The sequence below is a fragment of the Fringilla coelebs genome, assembly GCF_963513975.1.
Source record: "Fringilla coelebs genome assembly, chromosome: 12".
In the NCBI taxonomy this organism is placed as follows: Eukaryota; Metazoa; Chordata; class Aves; order Passeriformes; family Fringillidae; genus Fringilla; species Fringilla coelebs.
Window position 1 is genome coordinate 8,079,709 of NC_140038.1, and position 23,988 is coordinate 8,103,696.

General features: G+C 39.0%; 1 protein-coding gene across 6 annotated transcripts in view; it reads left to right on the forward strand.

Moving 5' to 3' along the window:
• Positions 1-23,988, forward strand: part of THSD4 (thrombospondin type 1 domain containing 4) — a 255,165-nt gene that overhangs the window by 187,235 nt on the left and 43,942 nt on the right. For 5 of the 6 annotated variants that reach the window (XR_014616468.1, XR_014616469.1, XR_014616471.1 and 2 more), the window contains one exon: positions 10,544-10,748. The exons of the other annotated variant lie outside the window; for it this stretch is intronic. Coding sequence is in view for 2 of the 5 variants with exons in the window: in XM_084214001.1 (XP_084070127.1) it covers positions 10,544-10,748 (205 nt within the window). In the remaining 3 variants the exon portion in view is untranslated. The remainder of the gene's footprint in view (positions 1-10,543; positions 10,749-23,988) is intronic. 6 annotated transcript variants of the gene reach the window in all.

Below are 23,988 nucleotides of genomic sequence, written 5' to 3' on the forward strand. Positions count from 1 at the left end.
TTCAGGTATTTAGAACAGTCATAAAAGCTTCCTTTATTTTTAGAGAAGGAAAGCTGCAAACTCCTGCTCCTCAGAGAGGTTTCATCAGGAAATCACCTTGACTCTCATGAAGACCAGCAGTCATTAGATAAAAAGCCACTGGATATCAACTGTTTGCCGAACAGCTGAAGTGTTAAGACTTAGGATTCTTGGTCCAGTTTCTGCAGGTTCTGGCTGTAAATGACTCATCTTCTCTTTTGTCCTCTTCTGTGCTGGGCAAACATGTCTGCTGTACACTGTGCTCCAGCGGGTCTCTGTCCTCATCACGCCCTGGCCGTGTGTTCTGGCATGGCAGTACCCATTTGTAGGCTGAGGCTGGAACTTACCTGAAACTCTGGAGCATGCACAGTGTGACCAGGAGTTTTTCAGTGTTGTACTGGCCAGTCCCTAACTTGTGTGTTGACCAGATGCCATGGTGATAGTCAGGGCTTTGAATCTTGACTAGACATTGGCATCTTTTCATAAGAGAAAGGATCACATCCTTGATACTGTCTCAGTCTCCTTGCCAATTTTGAGCCCCTAATCTTAAAAAGAAAAGAACAAACATTTCTGAGTAAACCAGTCATAAGTTCTTTTAAAAATATTTGCAAAACACACAATTTTATTTAATCCTAGGTTTTGGGGGAAAAAAAAGCCAAATTATTTTTGCTATTTATTTTCTTTGAAAATAAATGTTCGGCTTGTTTCAAGTCTCTGGCAAGGAAATTTTCAGTGTGGGTTGTTAACTTTTGGCAGAGCTATAACAATCTAAAAGCAACAGGGATACTATAGGAAAGCACTTGAAAATATTAGCCATTACTATAGTTACCAGCTCTGCTTGTATTTCTTTCTTTCTTTGGGCATGAAATTGTATCAGGTCAAGTAGTCTCCAAGGTGGGTACGCCAAGGTGGAGAGGAAGGACATGAGCCAAGTGTCAGTGAGCAGTGCAGGATGAAGCACAGGTCGTGGTGGTCCTTGGGTTCAGAGGAGATTCCCGAGGTATTGAGTTCCTGGGTCCTGCTGCTGGGGCCATGCACCTCACAGCTCTTGGTAGCACAGTTCTGAGTGTAACAGACATAATTAAACCCCTGGAGGGGAAAAAATCCCCCAAACACTTGTTGTTGAATTTCAGATTTATTAGAATTAAAGAAATTAATTAAAGTTGTCCCAGGAGATAACAGAGAACACTGTATTCCGTGCTACCTTTTTGTGAGCTACATCATGGATAAAAAGAAATACATGCAGTTGAAAGAGAGGGCTAATGAGTAAGTATTTATTGCACAGATATATTCTGGCTTTGTTAGCTGCTGTTTCAAGATCAGACATCTGTCCTTAAAATATTTTGCTGCTTGGAGGTTTTTTTTCTTTACCTTGAAATAAAGCCAAGTTTTTCCTTCATAAAGGAGAACACTTGAATAAACACAACCCTAGCATAAAGCCAGTTGGGACTAGTCTGTTGGCAAGGGCTAGAGTTCTTTTCACATAGGGAATTATTAGAAAGACAGTGAATCTAACTTCTCCCCTCCCAAGGGTCCCTCACATAGTCTCTGTTCTTGACTTCTGTAATATTAAGCAGCATGAACAGTCAGAAGTTTACAGGAGTATTACACTGGGATATTTTTATCTATTGTCCCTTATTTTTCAGAAAAAATGAAATATTACTTTGTTTTAGCTTTGAAATTGTGAAAGATGCAAGTATTTGTTAACTATGGTGCACCCATAGGGACATTTATTTACACATAACAAGCAGGTAAAACTTGTAAATCTGTTACAGAACAAAGCTGAGAATTCTGTGTGGCTTAGAAAGGTTTGTGTATTCTGGGGAGCAGTGTTGGGATGCAGTAGAACTTAACTATGAATTGGATTCTGCAGAAGTTGGCACACATTTATTTTTCCTAAAAAAATTGCTTCTAAGAGTTGGATTTTCTGTATGTTAGACCAGGTCACAAGAGTTGTAAAGCTAGTAATGTCTGTAACCAGTTAGTAATTTCCAGTTTCCTTTGTCCTCATTTCTATTAAATGATTCTTCACTGAGGTCTCTTGCTTTCTAAGCTTGGGGAGGTGAGGGAGTATCTACACAATTGCAGTGAAACAAGGAAACAGTGTTTGAGATGAAGAGCTCTTAAGTGATTTGAAGAAAGGTAGTAGAAGAAGGAGTTGCTGTCTCTAAACATCTTAGAGCAAACAGGATGGTAAGAATATGAGGGATAGCAGTCGGCTGAACTCAGAAATGATTGGGTCAGTTGTGAAAGTGGTACGATTGCATTTGTTTGCAAGCATATCAGATTTTTGCTTAGCCTGCCAAAATTAACCAAACCTTTAATGAGTTCCATCCTGAGAAAACACTGTGAATGTGGTTGTGGCTCTGTCTGCACAGAGCCTATAATGATATTTAAACCAGAACTGAACTTTTGAGAAATGTGCATTCCTAAAAAACATCTTTAAAACAGTTAACTTTATTAAAAGTATTAGATGTAAGGGCCTCTTGCATAGGCACTAAAGTAAGTAATAGTCAAACAACAAGATTAGGAAAGGAAGAGTATGAGTGTTGAAATGAACATAATGGCTCAAAAATAAAGAAGTTAGGAATGAAGACAGCAGTGCAAACCAGAGCAGGTTGCTCTGTGTGTGTTTCTGGGTATGAGTGTGATGGATGATGGATGAACATACATGCGGTATCTCAAATGTATGGCCTCCCCAGCTCAGGTGGGGCTGTTCAGAAGCGCACAGGAAGTGCAGTTAAGCCAATGAAGATGACAAGGGAATGGAATAATATGAGCAGGATTCCATAGGTTGAACATTTTAGTCTGGAAAAATAATAACTTGGGTGAGAATGACTGAGTGAAGTCCATAAAACTTGAGAGTTCATGGAGAATGTGAAGAGGAAATGATTGTCATTGTCTGTCTCAGTACAAGATCTCTGAGTCACTGGCAGGAATTACCCAGTGCTATTCTCAAATGAAGGTGATGTGGCATGTAGTGGAACTGACTGACAGGAATTAGGCCTCCTAAATTTCAGGAAGGAACCGAAGCATATTCAATAAAGAACTGCTAAATGATAGAAAGACATTATATTTATCTGAGAAAGTCTTTGCGCCTCAATGTAAAAATGCAGCCTGGAAACATATTCTGGCAAAATAGCATACATTTTTCCCAGCTTTAGGATCACTCTTATGCACCCATTATTGATGCCTTTGGATAACAGACCTTTGATGTGACTTGCAAGGACTTCATGTTTCTGTGTTCTTGTAATATGGTGGGAGAGTTTTGGTGATTGAATTTAATCATTCAAAGTGCCTGATCATTTGCTGCCTTGAGATTCTTCTGAAGCTCTTCATACTTCAGGGTTTTTTTTTTGCTAACCTGAGTATCTTCACATTAGCTAGAAAACACTAAGAGCCAGGAATTTCTAGTGCAAATTAACCAGGCACTAGTTAAATCCAGTCCTTGCTGGCTGAAGAGCAAAGGATAATCTCTTTTTAAGATAAATCTAAAAAGTCTTATAAATGCTCAGGGCCACATGAGATCCTGAAGAGAAATGATCTGCAGCTGTGTGGAATCTTCCACCAAGAAATGTTCACAGGTATTTGTTGTATTTGTAGGAAATGGGTGTTCCTATTTCTGCCAGTTGTGATGCAGTCACACACTTGGAAGGAGCTTTATCCAAATGTCTGTGTGCCATCACATCTTCTGCTCTTGTGGTCTCCTCCCTCTTGGGTTTGCACATTTCCTCCCTGTACAGCATTGATGTACAGCCAAAAATGGAGGTGCCTGATTGTTAAATGGGCTTTGTACTTAACTCATGTAACAGGACTAGGGTGCAGTGCCTCCTTTCCTAAATTCTGGTCAGCAGGAGTATGTAAAAGTTCAGAACATGGAGATTCCACATGTTTTCCAGGGCATTTGCACAACACTCCTCCCCTGCCCCCAACTTTATGTTTTGAGGGCTATTTTCAATAGGACAAGCAGAACTTTAGTATTTCAGTCCTGCAAGCTCAAATAGAGCTTTGCAAGAATAAAATTTAAAAGTAGAAAACTTGAACCTGTAAGTTTAAAAGACTTCTTTGCAAGTATTTGCAAGTATGCAATTACAGCTGCATATAGTGAGGAGAGAGAGCATTTGTATTTGTGTAAATACATAACTTGTGTTTATTTGGGTGAATCACCCATAATGCTTAAATGGATGTTAATTGGGGTGATACTGTGTAGCTGTTTAGCACCAAGGATGGAGAAAATAGAACCGCATTGAATGGAGGCTTCTACTCCAGGCTGTGCCATTGGAGGTGTCTCCTGCGCTGTGGAGTGACTGCTCTGCCACTTCTGATTTTTCAGAAGAAACAGATTGTATTTTTGCATCATTCAAATAGCAAAACGGTCTGGCATCTTTTCCATCTCCTGTTCCTAAAGGGCAGGACAAAAACAGCATCAAAAGGTTGCCATGCCAAAGCAGTTCCTTTGAAACAATGAAATAGTTGCCATAGAAGCAATGACTCATTGCTGTGTGGGAGAGGTGAGTGTTTGCTTAGAAGTGGCTCAGAGGGCTGTTCTGAACACCGCTCATAACTAAAATGATTTCTTTTCTTCCCTCTCTTCCTCAGGTTGGCTTCAAATGTTTTTACTGTTTGTTTATGCTCTTTAGGACATTCATGAACCAGAAAATAATAATGGTAGGTATTGTAAAAGCTCAGGAAGGAATGAAAAGGCAGTATTTCAGGTTTTCAGGGAGTCAGGCATTGAGGAAACAGCTCGAACTTTGGTGAGGTTATATGGGGTTTTACACTTGTTCTCTGGAGTACCACCCTTTTGAAGAGAATTGTGGAGACCTTTCATTGAATCCTGCAATGGCACAGTACTTCTTGCCAACGCTAATACTGAGATATGGTCGGGGTGGTGCTGACATGCATTAGCTTTAGCCACTTAGATAAGAGGTGTTTGAAAAAGGCATAGAGTTAACATCAACTACCTGAATTGTATATTTTGTTTAACTGTTTCTTGTCATTGCCAACAAGGTCAATTTAGGCTATATTTGGAGAATCATTTCATGAATTTTTAAACTGCACTGTTACTGAATTCAGAACATCTGTATATCTAAGCTCTGTCTGCAGTTTTGAAGATCCACATCATAAATATGCACTTTGTATACGAATTTTAGGACAGAAGATACCCTTCTTAAAGCACTATATTGTGTGGAGTTGGTATCTGACCTTAGGTATTGAAATGGTTTTCTGTTTTTCCAGTTGAGTTGTTTAAATAGAAGCATAGAGTTTGCTTACTCTTGCTGAATCTGGGCTATCAAGTAATCTGGCATATTTGCAGCAGATCAGTATATTCAAGCAGACATGAGTGCTTTGTTAATATGTGATCTAGGAATATTTATTTCAGATTATATTTCATCTGCTTTTGTACTAGAGCAGCTTTAATGTCCTTGTGGTTTTAAATTTTCTGAAGTGAAAAAACAATTAGTGCATTTTAGAGGTGCATATATTGTTTGGACCTGTTGTACCTCTTGAGCGTTAGAACTTTCAGGGTATGGAGCTTCTAGTTGTAAATTTATTGTTCAGATAACAAAAAAAAAATAGTCTGCCTTTCAGTTTGAGGTACTTCTGGTGGTTTTTTCTATCACAGTATTTCCATTCTTGGTGAATGTGAGCAATTTGATCAGCTTGAAAGTACCAAGCCTCAGAACTGAAGCCCCAGGACCCTGGATGTGCTTGTGAGTGCTCTAGCAGCAGGTATGTATGGGAGCAGCCTGGCCCAGGGTGCAGCCATGGGGAAACTGCTCTCCTTCTGCGTGGGGACGTGTGCCTGTGGCTGGATTCAGTGCCAGAGCCTCCTGGGAGTGGGTAAGAGAGATTCCTCCTAACCAAGGCAGAAATGAGAGCTGCTGATGGAACTGCATGGGATCAAATGGGGACACACCCACAAGTCCTGTGCTCACCTTTAGAGGTGTGTTTGCCAAAGGAATGTACATACTAGGATTAGGCTTCTTCATCTTCTTCACTCTTAAATGCTGCTAACACAGCCACTTCAAAACACCTGAGTAAACTCCTTTAATAAGCTCTTTGTAGAGTGGGGTCTCAAAGCTCTCTTGACTTCTCTAGGTGACTGGCAGCAATGGTCTGTTTGCATTTCAGGTCTTTATTGCTGGGGGTTTAGGCAGATTTCGTAGACCTTACATGGGGTTTGTGTATGGGAGATCTACAAGTTCCATTTAGAGTACCTTTCCTTAAAATAAGAGGAGAGAAGTTGTTTTCCTCTCTGAGGTATCAGTGTGAGATGCATACTTTAGATTTTTTAATCCTTTTTTATTAGCTGTTATTAGTTGATATCTCTAAGACCATCTTTTCACATGATTACTTTTCCTGGATGGCTTTACTTTTTCCATTGTAACAAGAATAAAACCTTTTTTCTCTCAAGTAATTTTCTAGCCAGTAAGAAACTATTGAATATCTTAGTGAAAGAGTCTTTATATGTCTTCATGTGAGTAGCTTTTTTTCACTAAACTGGTGCATATCCACATACTATAAATGTAATTTGAATTCTTAAGGTTGTCAAAAATGAATAGCTTGCTTCTTCTTACTGTCTGAAATTTATCTGACCAAGTGGAGTTCAGCTTAAAGCACCGATAGGTAATGAAACCAGCTATTGTGCAGGTAAGAAAATCTGTGATTAATTAAGTGGACCACATCTGGATGTGACCACAATCTAATCGTGAGGGGCTGTAAATAGCATCAAAGATTTGTGAGCATTAGGTCTGTGGACAGCAGGAAATATTTGAAAGCCAAAGCAGGATCAAATGTTTGGGTAAAAATTATGGTTATAGCTAACCACAAATCAAGTGAGAGCCATTAGAATGTTGTTTGTTATCCTGTGGTTGAATGTAAATTCTCAGCATTGCTCCTTTGATTCATAAAGCAAATGAGGGTTAGGCTGTGACCTTGAAGACGTGTGAGACATTGAAGTGAGACAAGCAGGCTCTGCTGGCTTTCTTGTGCTCTGCCTTGGGAGGTTTTCTGAAGCATGATGTTTACCTCTTGCTCAAGTACAGCCACGGCTCCTCACTGCTGAGCAGCCTGTTTGGTTTGTTTCCACTGAAGAACATGCACCTCCAAACCCTGCACTGGTGTCTGTACATGGGCAATGCCTCCTACAGTAAAATGCTTCAAACACAGGCTGTGCTGGCATTTCCCTGCTGTGCTAGTAAAATGGCACATGCTGGCTGTTACTCTCTAGCAGTCATAACATCTTCATTGGGGTCTCATTTATTACCCTTCACAGAGAGAGAAATGAAAGGAATTATGTTTATCTAATTGTATGAGTTAAGACTTTATGTGAAGGTCAAAGATTTTAACAGTAGCCAGAGAGAAGTAGTAGTATTATGCTCAGCTTCTTCACACATTGAGGGGAGAGCCATCCAGCCAGTCTCTAGGCAGACTTGCTTAGACTTCAGGGGAGAAAACTCAGAAAAACTAGTGTCCTTCCTAGTGGAGAGGAGAGAGACTTGCCAAAGGCAAGAAATAAAAGTTGGGGTGAAAATGGCAGAAACTGACTGACTGGGAGAGGAATCTAAGTCCACTAATGCAAACTGTAATTCTGAAAGATGAGGAGCCAGAGCTTTCAGATGCCAAAGCAGTATGTGCTTCCTTGTTCCTAATCTGCTGTGCCTCCTGCCTGGAGGGAAAGGATTACATGAGCAGCATGTCTGTGATACCTTACTGTCACTACCTTATTGTCAACTTTCCCAGTCTGAATTTCTCCAGTGTGGCTGTTAGATATTGAGGGAGACTCTGAAGGCCTTTTTAAAGTCAAGGTGCAGAACATCCATTCCTCTCCACTCATGTGCTGAACTTGTCAGTGAATCACAAGTTCAGCCACAGCTTGACCTTGGTATGTCCATGATGGTCAATCTCTCTTTTTTTTATTGGCTCTGTAATCTTTCTGAGGGCTGTTATGGTGACCAACCTGCAACTGAGCCTCAGGTTCTCCTTGCCCTAAATGAAGATGGATGTGGCAGTTACTTTTTAGGCATCACCACCAATCACCATGACCTCATCTGGTCCCAAAGATTTGTGTACATAAAACTTTCTCAGGTGTTTCCTAACTTGATCTTTCTCATTTTCCCAGACTCAGTGGAAGGGATTTAATTTTACACAAAAATTCATGTGAATGAAAAATAATATACATACTTCTGTTTGGCACACTTAAATCCAAAAGTCTTTTAAATTTGTTAGTAAATTTTGCATTGTGAAGACCATGGAATTGATAGAGTCCTGCTCTGTCAAATCCATAAAGAGACCGACTTCTGTGACTTGGCAGATTTCCAGCTGATGTCAACTTTGAAGTCAGTGAGGATTTCTTTGGAGAAAAAACATGACGATTTGGATTAAAATATTTATTTATGATTGATAAATGAAGTCCACCTGGTCACCAGACAAGGAGAACATATGATACAAGAAGAAACAGTTTGAGATTTCTTTTTAATTTCAGTTTAGTAGAACATTTTATTTCATTCCAAAGCAAAAGAAATCCTTGGGTTGACTGAAAAATTTTGAAGTATGTATTACTGGTAACAAAGCAAGTGTTGTTACTCATGTGGTAAAGGCTAATTTGAAAAGAAGTGCAATATCAACTTCGTGTTTAGGTGTAAGAAATTCAATTTTTTTATTGTTTTGAAAAGGCCTACATTTTGATTTCACAAGGATTGTAAGTGCCACCTTGTGGACATCATTATTCTTGTATCTCATTATAGGACACAGTGGTAAAGTAGAATAATAAAATTTAGTTGCAAAATATCTGTGACAGAAATTAGTTATATTTTCTTTGAGGTTTGGGAGATTTTGATTGATTTTCTAATATTGCTGTTGATGTGCTGAGGTGGAAGAACACACTACTGCTGGCTTCAATGGCTGGAAAAAAAGCCAATACCTGTCTCACTTTGAAGTCCTACTACTTGATGATATTTGTAGTTCCTGCTGGAATTCCTTTATTGATCACTCTCAGGTCTTTCTCCTGAGTAAGCTATCAATGGAATACCATGGGAGTGAAACCCCAGATGTCTGGTGTTCTGACAGGCTCCTTATGTTGTGACCCCCAATGTCCTTGTGTGAAAGTGGCTGGATGAAGTGGTTCATGCAATGTCAGGAAGTAGCCTGTGTGATTTTTGGTGGTGTGTGAATTGCAGGGGTTTTGTTGTTGGACATCCTGGCCCTGGGTAGATCAGCTATGCCATGTTTGTGAAGGGTTTGGGGAATGTCGTGTCTCCAAAGCACAGTGATGCCTGTTAGCAAGCCCTGAGTTGGGCATTTCTACCCTTTTCACAAATAAAACCAAATTTTATTCTGAGGAATACAGAGTTTCTAATTGCATGCAGCTGATTTTCTGCCTAATACTTAAAGGTATTGTCATGAGGTACATTAAATATCTGCTGCTTATCTTAAAGCTGTCTCATAAGGATCTGGAGATTCCTCACTAGCCAAGTCAAATTCAAGCCTGTACTCCAGAAGTAAATCCCATGTGGTTTGTCTGTCCTGCTTAGCTGTCAGCCAGTCACAAATTCCTACTTATCTCCAGGCTATGCTTAGGCCATAACCAATATCAAAATTCCAGGACATCAAATCTCTTCCTTGGCTTGCTGCTGAAGTATTTTCTGTGTTGTCACAAAACAGAAGCTGGTTTATCTCAGATAAGTTGTTTTTTAAACTGTAAGAAAAAATGGCCAGCAGTGTTGTTTTTACAAAAACGCACTTATATCCCTGGTCATCCAGAATTCCTTTAGTATCTCATCTTTAAAGCTGTTTTATGCATTGTACAAATCAAGACCAGTTGGATGGGGCTTGGAACAATCTGGTTTAGAGGAAGGTGTCCCTGCCCATGACAAAGGGGCTGGAACTGGATCATCTTCAAGGTCCCCTTCCAACCCAAACCATTCTGTGATTCTAGGAAATTATTTAGTTTTAAACTATCCTGTCCAGGTGTGTGTTACTGATGGGTTGAAGGTTTCTACTCAATGAACAGGTGGGTTTCTTCTCTAACTGTCTAGATGCAGTATGAAGATTTCTCACATACCTCTTTTGGTGAGAATACGCTGAGTGCTCACTTTAAGAGGAGATTAAGACAAGATTATAGAGGAAGTAATTCTGCTTCTGTAGAAAGCCTATTTTGAATAATAACAAAATCAAAGCTCTCCACCTCTTTCCTGAGCAGCAGCTGTGGGAACTTTGTTGTTCAGCTTCTCTTTCATCTGAAGAGTATGCAGTCAGCATGATCAATGCATTTCTGCTCATGGTGTGTTCTTGGATTTTGCCTGGCAGGATGTTAAAATCTGTTGGCTGCCTTGAAAACACCGAGTCTGAGAACCTTTTGGGTTTTATTGCTTTTTTCCATACAGAAGACATTGCTGAAATGCTAATTCACAAAATAATTTCAGAATTGATTCTTCTCTGAAAGTCATGCTGTTCTCAGTTGTTGTGTCCAAAGTCTGCAGTTGTAAGATCTTGGAAAAAGAAATCTTACTTTATTTTGCAGAGCATTGGCTGTGACGACTATCTGGGTTCTGACAAGGTGATTGACAAGTGTGGAATATGTGGAGGGGACAACACTGCTTGCAAAGTTGTGTCTGGAGTTTTCAAACACACGCTAACAAATCTTGGCTACCACAAGATAGTGGAAATTCCTGAAGGAGCTACTAAAATCAACATTACTGAGATGTCAAAGAGCAACAACTATTTGGGTAAGTTGCATCTCAGTGAATGAAGAATGCTTTGTGTGCTAGTGCAACTGGGTGGAGGTTATGCCAGAAAAGGCCTTCTGAGCAGTGTGAAATCAATGTCAAGAAGAAGAGAGGAAAGAAATGAAATCATTAAACAGGTGTTTTGATCAGAACTAACTGGCTGTTTTTAATTCTAGATTGATCTTGCATGACAAACACTGTAGACCTGTTGCAATCTATTTCCCTGTCCGTCTGACTTGGCTTTAGTTTCTCCTTTTAATCGGTTCCGCTGTGATGTTTCCCTTTCTCACATCATTAACCTTCTCTGATCAGTCAAGATTCCAGCCAAGCAGATGCTTGTGTATATAAAAGGCTGCTTGAAGAGAAAAGAGCATCTTCTGATTGCCAAAAAATTTCAGTTCTTTCAAAGTGAGATAATTTGATATTGAGGAGGTACTTACTCACAGAATCCAAGTTCTTTGTACAGCTCTTTATTCAGAAGCAGGTCCCTAATTCGAAACCATGGAGGATTCTGGAATATTTATAGTAACCTAACATCTTAATGTATACTTCTAGGTATGTATAGTGGGTTGCAAATTAGAGATTGTGTGGAATTTATACCAGATCGTGTGTGCATTTATGAACTGTGGCATTCCCCACTGTAACCTGTTGTGTTCCTAGGTTACAAAGCCCTTAGTTTGGCTACATTTGTGCCTGTTTTGTAGGCAATTCTGATGAGTGGACTGGAGAGAGAAGAGTTACTTTTGATTTATAAAACCTGCCCCTCACCCTTCAGTTTTCTCTTCACCATCCTTAGATTGGTCTTAAAAATTACCATTGCAGATGGTGAAATTGGAGGCACCTGAGAACTTCGGTGCTAGCTTGGTGTGGTTATTGCTAGAAACTCTCTAGCTGTACTAGAATGCCAATTGCCAGTCCTCTTGTTGGACTGCTGCTTTATCTCCCTTCTGGTGGGTGAAGCATTTCAGCTGCTGCTCAGGTACACAGAAGGAAGGTGCTCATTATGGAATTGCTTTTACTGTCTTTTCTACTTTCTTCTCCTTAATTCCTGCTGAACCTGGAATGAGTTCCCCAGAAACATTGCCTGTAGGTGGGAGTTTATTATGGGAAACAGTCTGAACTGGAAAGTGAGTTCTACAATTTTACCAAAAATTTACTTCAAAATTGAAGAAATAGAATAAGCTACCCTCAGTCCAAGAAAGCCAAATGTTCTCAACCTGTTGTCTGGGTGGTCTTCTCAGTTCTTATTTGTCTTGGTTTCATCCAAATGAGGTTTTGATACATGATATACCAATATACACCAGCATTTGTTTTTTTCATAAGAACAGTTTGTATAGCATCCATCAACACTGACTTAATTGATGATGAACTAAACCAATAATTCTTTCTAAAGAATTTCCATGGATACTTGTACATTTGGTAGAAAATAGATGAGAACATAGCTGACTTGGCAGTACAAGGGAAGTAGTCACGTTACTGATATATAAAATTATGGAGTTGAATGTAATTTTTCTGTCAGATTTATGTGCCAGCATCTGAAAACAGCTGACAGAAAAACTCCCTTAACTATATTAAAATGTCCTGAGCCACTTGAACATTTTTGCAATGGGCAGGACAGAAAGAGAGTAACATTTTTGTTCAAAAATAACCAGGCTGTTGGCATGTTCGGGAAAGGGATAGAGTTTTTCTTTCCCATGCTACTCCTTATCCCCTGAGCTCTTGGTTTATGCTATCATCTTCTCTTTCTTTCTTTCTTTTTTTTTTTGTTTTTATCCATTTCATATGTTTTATTTAAAAGTGCTGGTATGGATTTAGTCTGCTAAATTTGCCAGCTCCCTCCCATGTTAGGAATTCTTGAGGATGTAATTCCAGCCTAGAAGGATTCCAGCCACTCTGCTTACATTGTTACACAATAAATTTGGTTTATTGAGGCAGGTGAGTTACACCAGGACAAAAATGAACATGTTCAAGCAGATCAGAAAGCTGAAACCGAGAGAAAGGCTTACGAAACAATTTATTGGACAAGTGAAATGGTAATTGTGCAGTTGTTTTTTTGGAATATTGGTGGTCACAAATTTCTCACTGATAAAACAGCATTCAGAATTTAGACATTTTTATAGTGCTCATAACACTGGTGGATCTGGGAAACTTGGAAATTCAGATCAGGCATTTACTGGTTTCTCTGTATTTATGGTAGTAAGCAGAAGTCTCAAACTTTAAAAATAGCAATAAAAAAAAAATTTAATTATCCTTATGCTGCAGCAGCAACAAGAAAATTAACCCAGCACCCATTCCTTTAGGGATGTATTTGAGTGCTTTGCAAAACTGAATTTTCAGTACCTTATTCTGTCATAATGCAGTTGTAGCTATCAGAGCTGCTTGTAAGCACCATTCCCTCTTTTTTTTTTTCAAGGAGCATAAGTTGGTTGCTTTTGGTTTTCCTTTCACTTTGTACATTTTAGTTCCTTCAATGCCAAATTGGAAGTCAGCTCAAGGTCATTAAGATTTTTTTGTTAGGAGATGATGGCAGGTGTTCCTAGGTATCAGTTACTCTGTTTTTCTGTGTTTGGGAGATTCCCTTGAGTTCCATGTGGTTTCATTAAGAAGGTTTACCAAGCTCCACACTTGCTTCTAAAGTACTAAGCAAGTGAGTGATCGAGAGTGTTCTCAAAGAGCTATTTCTTTAAAATCGGGAGGTGCTGGAAAAAGCAGGCAAGAATATGAGTTTCAAACTCAGCTACAAGTCATCCAAACTTTTGAAAGCTTCTCCATACTGCTTTTCTGAACTATTTTGTGTTAGTCTATTGCTCATATTTGTAAAACCCTCATAAAAAGCACAGTTCTGTCGTTTCTGCTGAATATGATTCAGCTTACTGAGTTTTCTCATTTTGAGGACTGCATTTTTGGCTTTTGCACACAAGCTGGAAGGATTCCAGAATAAAATTTTTAAGTTCTTGCCACTGGAAAACAATAAACTTCTGTTAAAAAGAAAAAGCATGGCAGTGGTATATAAAGCTTTAAAGTGTTTCTAGAATTTTATCTGGGTAGTCAGAATATGCAGGTTAAAGGAGATGGGCTAATTGGTTGTTCAGGGAGCTTTGTAATTAGCTTTTCATAAAATTCCACTTTGGAATGAATTGAATTTCATGCAGCACAAATAGAGTATTTTCTTCTCCCCCTGCCCAAGTATTCCAATTCCCTTTAGGCTTTCCATTTCTTGTAGATCTTTACTGTAGGAAGAGTGTCAATGTGATAAAGGAAAATATTTTAGCAGTCAAGTTGAGAATGGGCTGCAACATTAACTAGTGTGTCTCAGTGAGCCAAAACAGACTAACTCTAATAGAGCCATGAGGTGTATCTGAAATTCCCCAGGAAACATCTCATGCTGGTTTTCTAGTGTGTGTTTGTTGGGAAAGAAAGCAGTGCAGTTTTGGTGTGCTGTATAACAGCTATTCATAACTATTAATGATGTATTCATCAGGCTGTATATTTACTCTCGTATTTTTTTACAGTTGAGAGAAAAAGCTATGTATTACCAGCTCTGTAAAGTGTAGAGAAGGCTATAGGCTGCACAGCCCTGAGCTATGTCAGAATGACTTCTCAAAGTCCTTTTCAGCAGTGTTTTCTTACTGGCTCATGTGTAAGAGAACCTTTTGGTAACAGAACTGCTGACCTTGGACAGACCTTTCCATTGGCAAAGCACTTCTGTCACATGCTAGAGACAAAGACATACTTTTTATCCCACTGGTAATCATCATCTGGACAGTTCTCATACACTGACATGGGAAACTTGCCACTGAATTAAGTAGGACCATGATACCTTCAGTGGGACCAGCATGTTACAGCACTTGTGCTGCAAACATGTGGGTTGGAGTATAAATACTTCTGCATCTTTGGGATTGGGATTTGAGATAATAGCGGAATTTAAAGGCAGATAACACAGATCTGAAGTGATTATTTGGAATGTGCTTTTCATTCATATTGTGTCTTGAGAACCTAATTGAAAGAAGCTGGTTGCTATCCATATCCACAGCCTCAACTGCAAGGCAATCTTTTAGGAAGGAGATGTCAGCAGTTCAAATGAAAATTTAGCTTAATACGGAATTGAACGATACAGTGCTTGAAAATGTGTAAGTTTTGAAATGCACTGCATAATGAACTTTAATGGAGATAATCTGGTGATGTCTGCTCTCAAGTAACACTTTGTTTCTAGGGCAGTTGTCTGAGTGTGGAGTCCTGTGGGTTTGGGGTTGAGTGCAGGAAAAGGCAGCAGACACAGGCCTGCCATTGCAGGCCTGCAGGGTTCTGAGGTTCCATCCAAGGGAAGGTGGGTCATTCCCTGTGTGGGCAAGTCTCCTAACATTTTCTTTCTTACCTGAGATGTTTTCTACAAAGATGTTTGTTTCATAGTGAACTTGTTTGACTGCTAATTGTAAAGCTCATTACAGTTCCTTCAGGGAATATATTAAGTATTCCAGTTTTGTTTTTCATGGAGTTAAGTCACTTCAGCCACTAAATGAGATAGAGACATCTTTTGATCTAGTCCATTTTCCCTGCTTTTTGTAAAATGATACTCTGCTATTTCTAGCATCTTCCATTAGCACATGCCAGTATACACAATTTATGATTAAAATAAAAGTTGCAGATTAATATTTTTTTAAACAAAGGTCCAAGGGATGTTAATAGCACTGTTGTGAATATTGGTGTGCCTGAACAGGAATATGATTTTAAGGAATCTGTTGTATGAAAACAACAGGGCTTGATACTCATGGGGCTCTGAAAAGAAATGGGGCTCTGAAAAACATTTTTATTCAGTATTCCTTGTAGCAGATAACATTCAAACAATCCATCTCATGATGAAAGATTGTTAGCAACTCTTGAACTTAAAATAACATTTCGAAATCAGTTTAGAGATTCAAAATTACAGCAAATAAAGACATTAGATTAGAACACTGGCAGGAATTTAGAAGATAAACATTGCTAGAGGCACTGCTGTGATCATGTGAAGAACTTTATAATATATATACTCATTGATTTCCTTCATGTGGTGCTTATTAAGTCAACTAATGTACTTCAAAATATACTTTAAAAATTGCTGTTAATTATTCTTTTAGGTTTTTTTTTTACACAAGATTAAATGTTTCTCTGCAAAATAAACCACGATGCAATGAATATAGTAATATGGAGGAGAGGATACATATTGTAGTATGGATGCAGAGGGTGTTGGAATTTTTAGTGCTTGGAATGAGCTTTATACAAGGGATCTGCTTATAATAAACTTCTGTTCCCGTGCTTCAGCGTGCCTTGGGCTCAGTGGCTCTCCCACTGCACAAGAACTGTCAGTGTTCCATTGATAATTCTCACATTTCTGTCAAAACCAAAGCCTGCAGTTTGTCATTTGAGTTTATGGAGTGCAGTAACCCAAAGCTATGCTGTTATGTATGTTTATTGTGATGGAGTTGAGACCTTCCCAAGGACTTGAACATTGTATTAATCATTGAGTTCATCCCTGTATCTGTCAGTGCATCAGAGTTGGAGTGTCCCTCTTGCATCTGTGGCTTCCTGCATGCATTACTTAAAAACAAATGGAATTACAATATCTGGATAAGAATAACTATTTTTTTTACCTTTTGTCCTTTGTACTCTTGACTGTTCTCTGCTGGAGTTAAACAACAAAGATATTTCTTAGTACAGCCAACAATGTGCTCCAAAATGTGGAGAAAAGATTTAAAGAATCACTTCTTAAATAAACTGAAGTTCAGTTTAACATAGCAAGTAAACACAACAAGTTCAAACCATAAGGAAAGTTCAGAGTGAATTATTCGTGTCTGAAGAGGCAGTTACAATCAGCGTGTCAACTTAAGCAGTACATTTTGAATAGTGTTCCTAAGAAATGCTTTTTATGATTAGGTATCCTAGTGAAACTGTTGTGTCCCTATTTCCTGAATACTGACCTGGAGAGGTAGAAAATACTACACAGGAGGAGGAAGAACTTGGGGGGTGTTTGGAAAATGTTTACAAATCAAGCATTCTGATAAAAACATGGAACTGGCAATATAAGCTGATAACTCCTGGTTATTGGCTTTTGCCTTATCTCTTTGTCTCCATTCAGTCTTGTCATTCAGTGCTTCAGATTCTATATTGGGTCAAATATTTTCTGACTCTACCAGACTGGCCATTAATAGCTGCTTTAGAAATTTTGGGGTACCTTAAAAATTTCAATTCAATTTGAAGTTTTAGAAGAGACCTGATGAGCAGAGAAGATTCCGACTTTTTCCAGTTTATTCAATTTAGTTAGCTAGCATTGCTAGTTGTAGATATATTGATTCTCTGAATTGATAATTATTTTAATTAATTGCTCTCTGTGTGGCCATGCCTTAATTCAAAAGCAACACAGGTCTCCTAAAAGACTCATCTTTCTCACCAGGGATTTAAAAACAGTTTCTAAACTACAGTGTCTAATGCTGACCTATCCGGGAAAGTGCTTTTCCATGGCTGTTATTTTATGCACAGAAGCCCAGGGTCTGATCAGAAAACATGCATTTTTTAGCAGCTACCCAGTTCAGTGCCTGTGATTTAATATTACACTAATTGCTGACAGATTCCCTTCAGGATTTATGTTTAACTGGGTATACTGGCCTGAGAAATTGAAAAGGTCACATTTCCTTGAGCTGAAAAGTGTGGTACTGTGGTTGGTTGGTTATGGCTAAATGGGTTTCTATGGTGATTTTTAATAATTTCATGGTCTTCTTCTGCAAACTGCAGTTTCAGCATGTGTGGGGCCTACAGCTTGCTCTGACATTAAGTGGTGTTAATTCCCTTTACCATAGCCAGTCTGGCTCCCATATTCTGTGTGAAGGGTTCAAGGCAATGGTGGAGAGGTATGAGGAGTCTCTGCTTTGTGCCTGGAGATGACAGGAATCTTAGAAGCATACTCTGGCAAGAAGTTTTGGATCAGCCTGAGTTTGGATCTTGCTCTTTGTGGTCGTATTCCTGTGTCTGTGGATAATGTATGTATGGATAAGCTAGGAGGGAGAATTAAGACCAGCAGAAGTTTGCTTCTAATGCAGAAGGTTTATAAACCAATAGGAGACAGTATATCAAGACAAAGAGAGAAGTGTAATCGCTCCCTTTCTAGTATTTCTCACCTGTAGTTCATTATTAGGATGTCCGGTTCTCCCTGTACACACACTTACACTTCTGCATCCTTTCAGTTATTGTCCTTAGGATGGTTTCAAATTGATTTTCTACAGGGAGTGTTTCTTTCACTAAATAAATGTTCATCTTACTGTAGCCAACATGTATTACTTGGCTGGGATGACCACTTACTAAAACCCTCGAAGCTGTTAAGACTTTGGATGAAATTCAACCCTAATGAATTCAACTCCACTGAATTCAAGTTGCACAAGCATCTTACCTAGTGTAATGACCTGTAGTTGGAACAGAATATATCCAGGACATTATTCTTTGCTGACCATATATTTTTTCAACTACTGCTGTTGCTTAAATAATTACAATTTAGAATTTCTGGCAGGGTTATCTTATGGTAGTAAATTCCAAGGTGACCTTTTCCCTTCTGGCTTCATTAAATAGCCAGCTGGTATCTAATACTCTGTATAGTGGTCTGTAGAGTTCCAGGCACATTTTGAAAATGACAAAAGAAATACTTTCTCAAAAGTTGATTTCTTTATTTTTATATATTAAATGGCCAATCTTAAAAAACATTACAAAAAGACAGACTTTGCTGCTCCTCTGGGTGATGGGAAGTACTCTGGCCTCAGGTTAAGCCTTGATGGCTGGATTAACTTGTGTGTCCCAGCTTTCCACCACTGTCTTACAAAACAGTTCTCTGCAGGTCACTTGCCATCAGTGTTTTCACTCAGGATCTTTGAAATCAGTTTCTCCTTGTTGGCTGAGAGCAGAAGGTCTGAGGCATAGCCCTGAGCTGGGGTGCTGAGCAAGAGGTGCCTTGCCTGGGAGGCTCATGACTTTGTACTTAGTCTGAATCTCCAGGAGACTTCTCCATGTTGCTGTTTTTTCAGGTAAATGGCTCCTTGGCCTTTATCCTCTGCATCTTAAAGAAGAGTATGGATGTTTCTTTCCAGCTGCCTATGCTGGCTGTGCTGTTTGGCTCATACCTGGTCATTGGAGGCAGTGGTCATGACCAGTTTTAAAACCCATAAAAATCACATTTTCATTTCCTAATTGTGTCATCATATGACAGAGGTGGTGGTGCATTCTTTTACCATGTGTTTGTAAGCATTGTTCTTGTAAAAACAACACTTGCTACAACAGAGCAGCAGCTGAAACCTGCTGTTGCTTTGATGATCTGCCCTGCAAATACATCATCTGAACAGCAGCCAGCAGCAATGAGTCCCATGGAGGTGTTGGTTTCAAAAGTTCTGTATTAAAGGAATGGTTTTTTCCTTCTCATTAAATAGGGAAAGACTGCTTTGAAAGGCAGGGAAAGGATAAAGAGCAATATGCAAAATAGTGAGAGGAAACTCGAAAAGACTGGTTGTCCAATTTGACTTGTAGAACGTCCAGCAGTCTGGTTGCTTATATAACATTGCAAACTCCCTTGGCATGGAAGCCTCTGGAGAACTGACTCTGCAGATTTTCAGTATTTCCTGCTTCTTGTCAGACCCCAAAATCTTTAATTTCAGCCTTTCTCACAGCGTTTTGATTAGATTTCTGTTTCCAGTTATGGACAGAACTAAGGAACTTGAATGCAAAAATTTCAAAGAAGATGCATTAAAACATGAAAGAGATGGCCTGTTTGAACAGTTTTTATTAATCTGAACCCGGTTAATGGCACTTTTTTAGATCTCAAAGCTTTAGATTATTTTTTTCTTCTAGCTGATGACCAAACCACCAAGCAGTTTCCATGCAAACACTCCCTTGAAGGGTGCAGAGTGTTTGGGATATCAACACATTGTTTGTTCAAGGCTTCTTAAAATACCTAAGCTCTCTGAACAGTGGGTGCTAATGGGGCACCTTCTGGTGAGTGCATTTCATGGCACTGGGCAATACTCAGTAAAATGAATTCTCCTCTAACTAGTGCTGCTGACCCTCTGCATTCACTCCACTCTTCCTTTGCCCCTATAAAGGCCAACACAGCGCTGTGTTGGAATGTCATGTACTCTTTGGAGGTTACTAGCTTTGGGAGTTGATTAAAATCCTTCACATGTGATCTATTGCTCAGCTGTACTTTACCTGGAATAAACACTACTTTATGAAGCTGATAGCAAGGTGTAGTCATTGCTCTGATACAATACTGTTCTCCTTTTCTTACAAATTTTAATTCAAAATTAATTTTATTCTGTGACTTAGTTGTGCATAAAGAATGATCAGAATCAGTCCAAATTCATAAAGTATCCATAGGCAAATTCCCAAATCTCATGAAGACACAATTCTTCCCTTTCGTGCCAAGAGGAGAAGTTGTTACTAATTTAAATAGTTGTTCAACTGCTGCATAACAAAACTTAAGAAAAAATGGTTGAGAACCTGGTTTCAATTGTCACAGATATTTCTGTGCAGCATTCTTTGATTCCATAATCTTATTTTATTCTGAGCAAAATTCTCTTTTGGATTGAGAAAAACCTTTCTTTGTTCCTTAAGCATCCCTTGATCTAGTCAGATAGAATGTGTTCTTACATCTTTGATTCTGTAAAAGAAACTTTTTTTCTTTTTTTGCTGTTCCTTCTCTTATTTCCCTTTGAACTGCTTAATTTCAACATTTTTGGGTTTTACCCTTTTCAAAATCTCTTTTAGTAAAATAATCACCCAGTAGAAATTCTACATGATTAGTGGCTTCATGGTTGGAACCAATAAAGAGATTTCATCTGTAGAGAATATTTTTATATTGCAGCATTAAATTCCAAAAGAAATCCAAGTCCTTTCTAATACACAATATATATGGGGATTTAAAACTTGATTTATAGACTGTATGATTAAGTTAGTCAAGGGAGATTAAACTTTATCCTTTATTTCTTAGCTTGCCCAGTGTCTTTGTTTTCTATTGAATATTACTTCAAACACTTTATGTCAGAAGAATTTGGGTGCTTAGAAGCACTACAGACCCAGTCTCCCTTTCATATTTGTACCCATGGCAGCAGTAGTTGCCCCATGGTCATAAATCCATTTTTTGCATACCAAATCACTGTAATTCTGAAAATGCTGCGAGTGAGTTGAGAGACGTGGGTCAGGTGAATATCTGCTGTGAGATTGAGGGCTGGCTTTTAGTGAGCTACCTGGCAAAGGTTACCAGCTTGCATGGCTAATTTAGACATGGCTTAAGGACCCCAAGACTGAACAACTGAGGATCTGCTGAGCACCGATAACCATGAAGTGCCAGGGGAAGGGTTTTAAAGGTGTAAGAGCCCAGCTGCAGCTGCTGTTGTTTGGGTTATTCCTTAGTCCATTGCCTTCAGTCCATTCCCCTACTCCAGCTCTTCTGGAAGAGCAGAGCAGAGCATGGCCCTGAGGCAGCACATGGTCACTCAGTGTGATTGTGTGGCACCTGAACAACCTTCTGTGGCTCCTGAGCAAGGAACTCCTGAACTGAACTTCACAGAAGGATTCTGTGCAGGACTTCCATTGAAATCATGGGAGATCAGGCTCAGGGAGGAGCCGGAGCAGAACTGTTAGGAAGACTCTAACCAAGCGTGGGGACATTTAAATGATAAACCATACCAGAGCTTTGGAAAACTTGAAAAAGAGATGTGATTTATTGGTGAAATGAGGCCACTGCAATTACTTGTAAGGACCCAAGGCAACAACACCTTAGTGTGTAATGTGTCTGCTGATGTTCAGTCAGACTGCAGAATTAAGATTCCTTCAATAAGTGGAATTAAAAGTTTACTGTTGAATTTCCATCATAACACTTCATCATTCTCTTTTAGGTTTATATTGCAGAGGACTGGGGGGATTTAATTTTTCTCAAGTGTCTGGCAAAACTAGAAGAGGTTGTTCTATATTCAGAATGATAGTTTCTCAGATTTTTTGATTGTTCTTACAAAATATTTTTCTTTCCTTCCCCAAGCCTAATTAATGCAGAGGAATGCCAAGTAATGGAGATTTGTTTGGTGTGAACTTAAATTTATGACCACACAATACCTTTTTGCAGTCGTCTTTTGCCAATTTAAAAGAAAAAAAAAAAGACAGTGAAGCATGATGCAGTCCTGCATTTGTGTCACTAGGTTGTAACTTTTCAGCATCAAAATTTTCATTTGCATTTTTAGCAAAGCAAACTTCTGAAGAAAAGTCTCTCACGTGTCTGTTGAAACAAAAGCACATAGTCTTGAGAAATTGTGGTTTCTTCTGGCTTTATCCATTGATACAGTGAGAAATCAATTTTTCCTCTAACCCTTGCCTTGCTAAATAGCACATCATAGCTCATCCCTGAAGCTTTTGAGTCTCTAGTTCAGAAGAGTTGCTCGTGGAGTGTTTTGAAACTGTTCATAGAGTCCTAATGAGCACCAGACCTAGTTTATTGTTCTGCCAGCAGTTAGCTTTATTAGAGGAAGAGCTATTTTGCATTGAAACTTCAAAGTTTGTGAGTCACTTTAAGCAAAGGTTCACTGCTTTATGAATGAACAGAGGATTCCTTCCCCATGCCTGTTTGTGTGAGTTCAGTTCCGAGCAGCTGTGCAGATTTTGGAGAACTACAAAGGAAAATTACAGAATTTTATTCTGCTCTCTTTGTTTGTGAAGAAGTGTCACGTGTTTGTAATTTAGTACATTGCCATGAACCTTATAGATAGTATAATTAATAAAGATAAACATGGGAAATTCCATTAATGTGTTCAGGTTAACATTGAATTCACTTGTCCTGGCAGTGGCCCTTGGGGGAGTGTTCCTTTTAGCATCTCCACTGCATACATTATGCAAGCAAAGGTGAAATCAAACTGAATAATTTTTTTCCTGCCTTGGAATATATCTAAAGGTTGAGGAGGAAGAGACAGGGAGTGTGGAGTAGAATGGAAGCATTTGTGTTTTATTTTGGGATCATCCCTAATGCAGATGTAGCAATAGAAATATGACACTTTCCTGGAGGTGAGTTGATGAAGGCTTTTTTCAGTCTTTTAGCTTCATCACTTGTTTTAAGCAGAAAACAATGGTGATATGGTTAGGATACCTATGAGGTCTAACCCAAATCAGGCATGTTGGAATGCAGCTAACCTTTTAAATTAGTTATATGCATCTCCAGTGGCCTTCATTCTGTAGGTGCTGGGGAGTACTCTGTAGAGACCCTCAACTCTGCTCAGTATTAAAGGGTTAATAAACTGTCAGATTGTAAGGTGTGACAATCTAAACCTCAGAGTGCTGCATGTTAGAACACAGGAATACTGTGGCAAAGCACACTGACTTGATTACACAGTGATGTTACACAATTTTTAGTGTTTCCTTAGTGTATTCTGTGTATGCATCTGAGATGCAGATTTTCCTGATGAACTTAGTGTCATTAGTACTGGACTAATGCTGTTTTCCTTCCAGTTGGTTGGATTGTGTCATTTTAATTTACTATGTTTGAATTTTCATCCTCTCTTAGAGGTAGAATGAATTAACACTCAACTGTGAATTTATATGATCAGGTTATGGCATCTTCTGATATGTGACTCATCTGTTGCTGTGGTCTTAACATTGGTACAGCATTGTTTATGTGGAGTCAAATTCCTGTTGGATTTGGGTTTTATCAGGGGCTAGTATCTGTTCTGCATCCCCACCTACTTGGGCTTTTTCTTCCCTCTTCCAGTATAAAACAACCATCCTGTGGCTTTCTCCCCTTGAAAACTGTGAAAAAGCCTTTTATTTGCTGTTCTTACCTCTGGTTCTGCTCTCCTTCTAAGGCAGTTAGTTCAGTGCCACCCCTTGCAAGGGGGAAACTTCTCTCACTAATTGTGCAGAATAATGCAGTAGTGGAATTCACTAGGTCTGCATAAGTGCTGACTCTTGACAACTTAAAACCTTAAAAACACACTCTATAAGTCAGGTTTTCCAAGCAAATGTTTAATGTTAATAGTAATGTGTGTAGTTGGTCTGAGTTAGTGAAGTCCAGGTCTGTTTTGGAATGTGTACATCTGATAAATTACAGTCATCTTTTACAAAGCACTGGGTTTCAAATCAGAGATGTAAGTGAGGTGCAACCAAAGGTGCTGCTTGTTGGCATCCCCAGCAGAAATGATGGAATGGGAATTAAATGTTAATTTAGAACCTCCTGGCTGGCATGATGATCCAG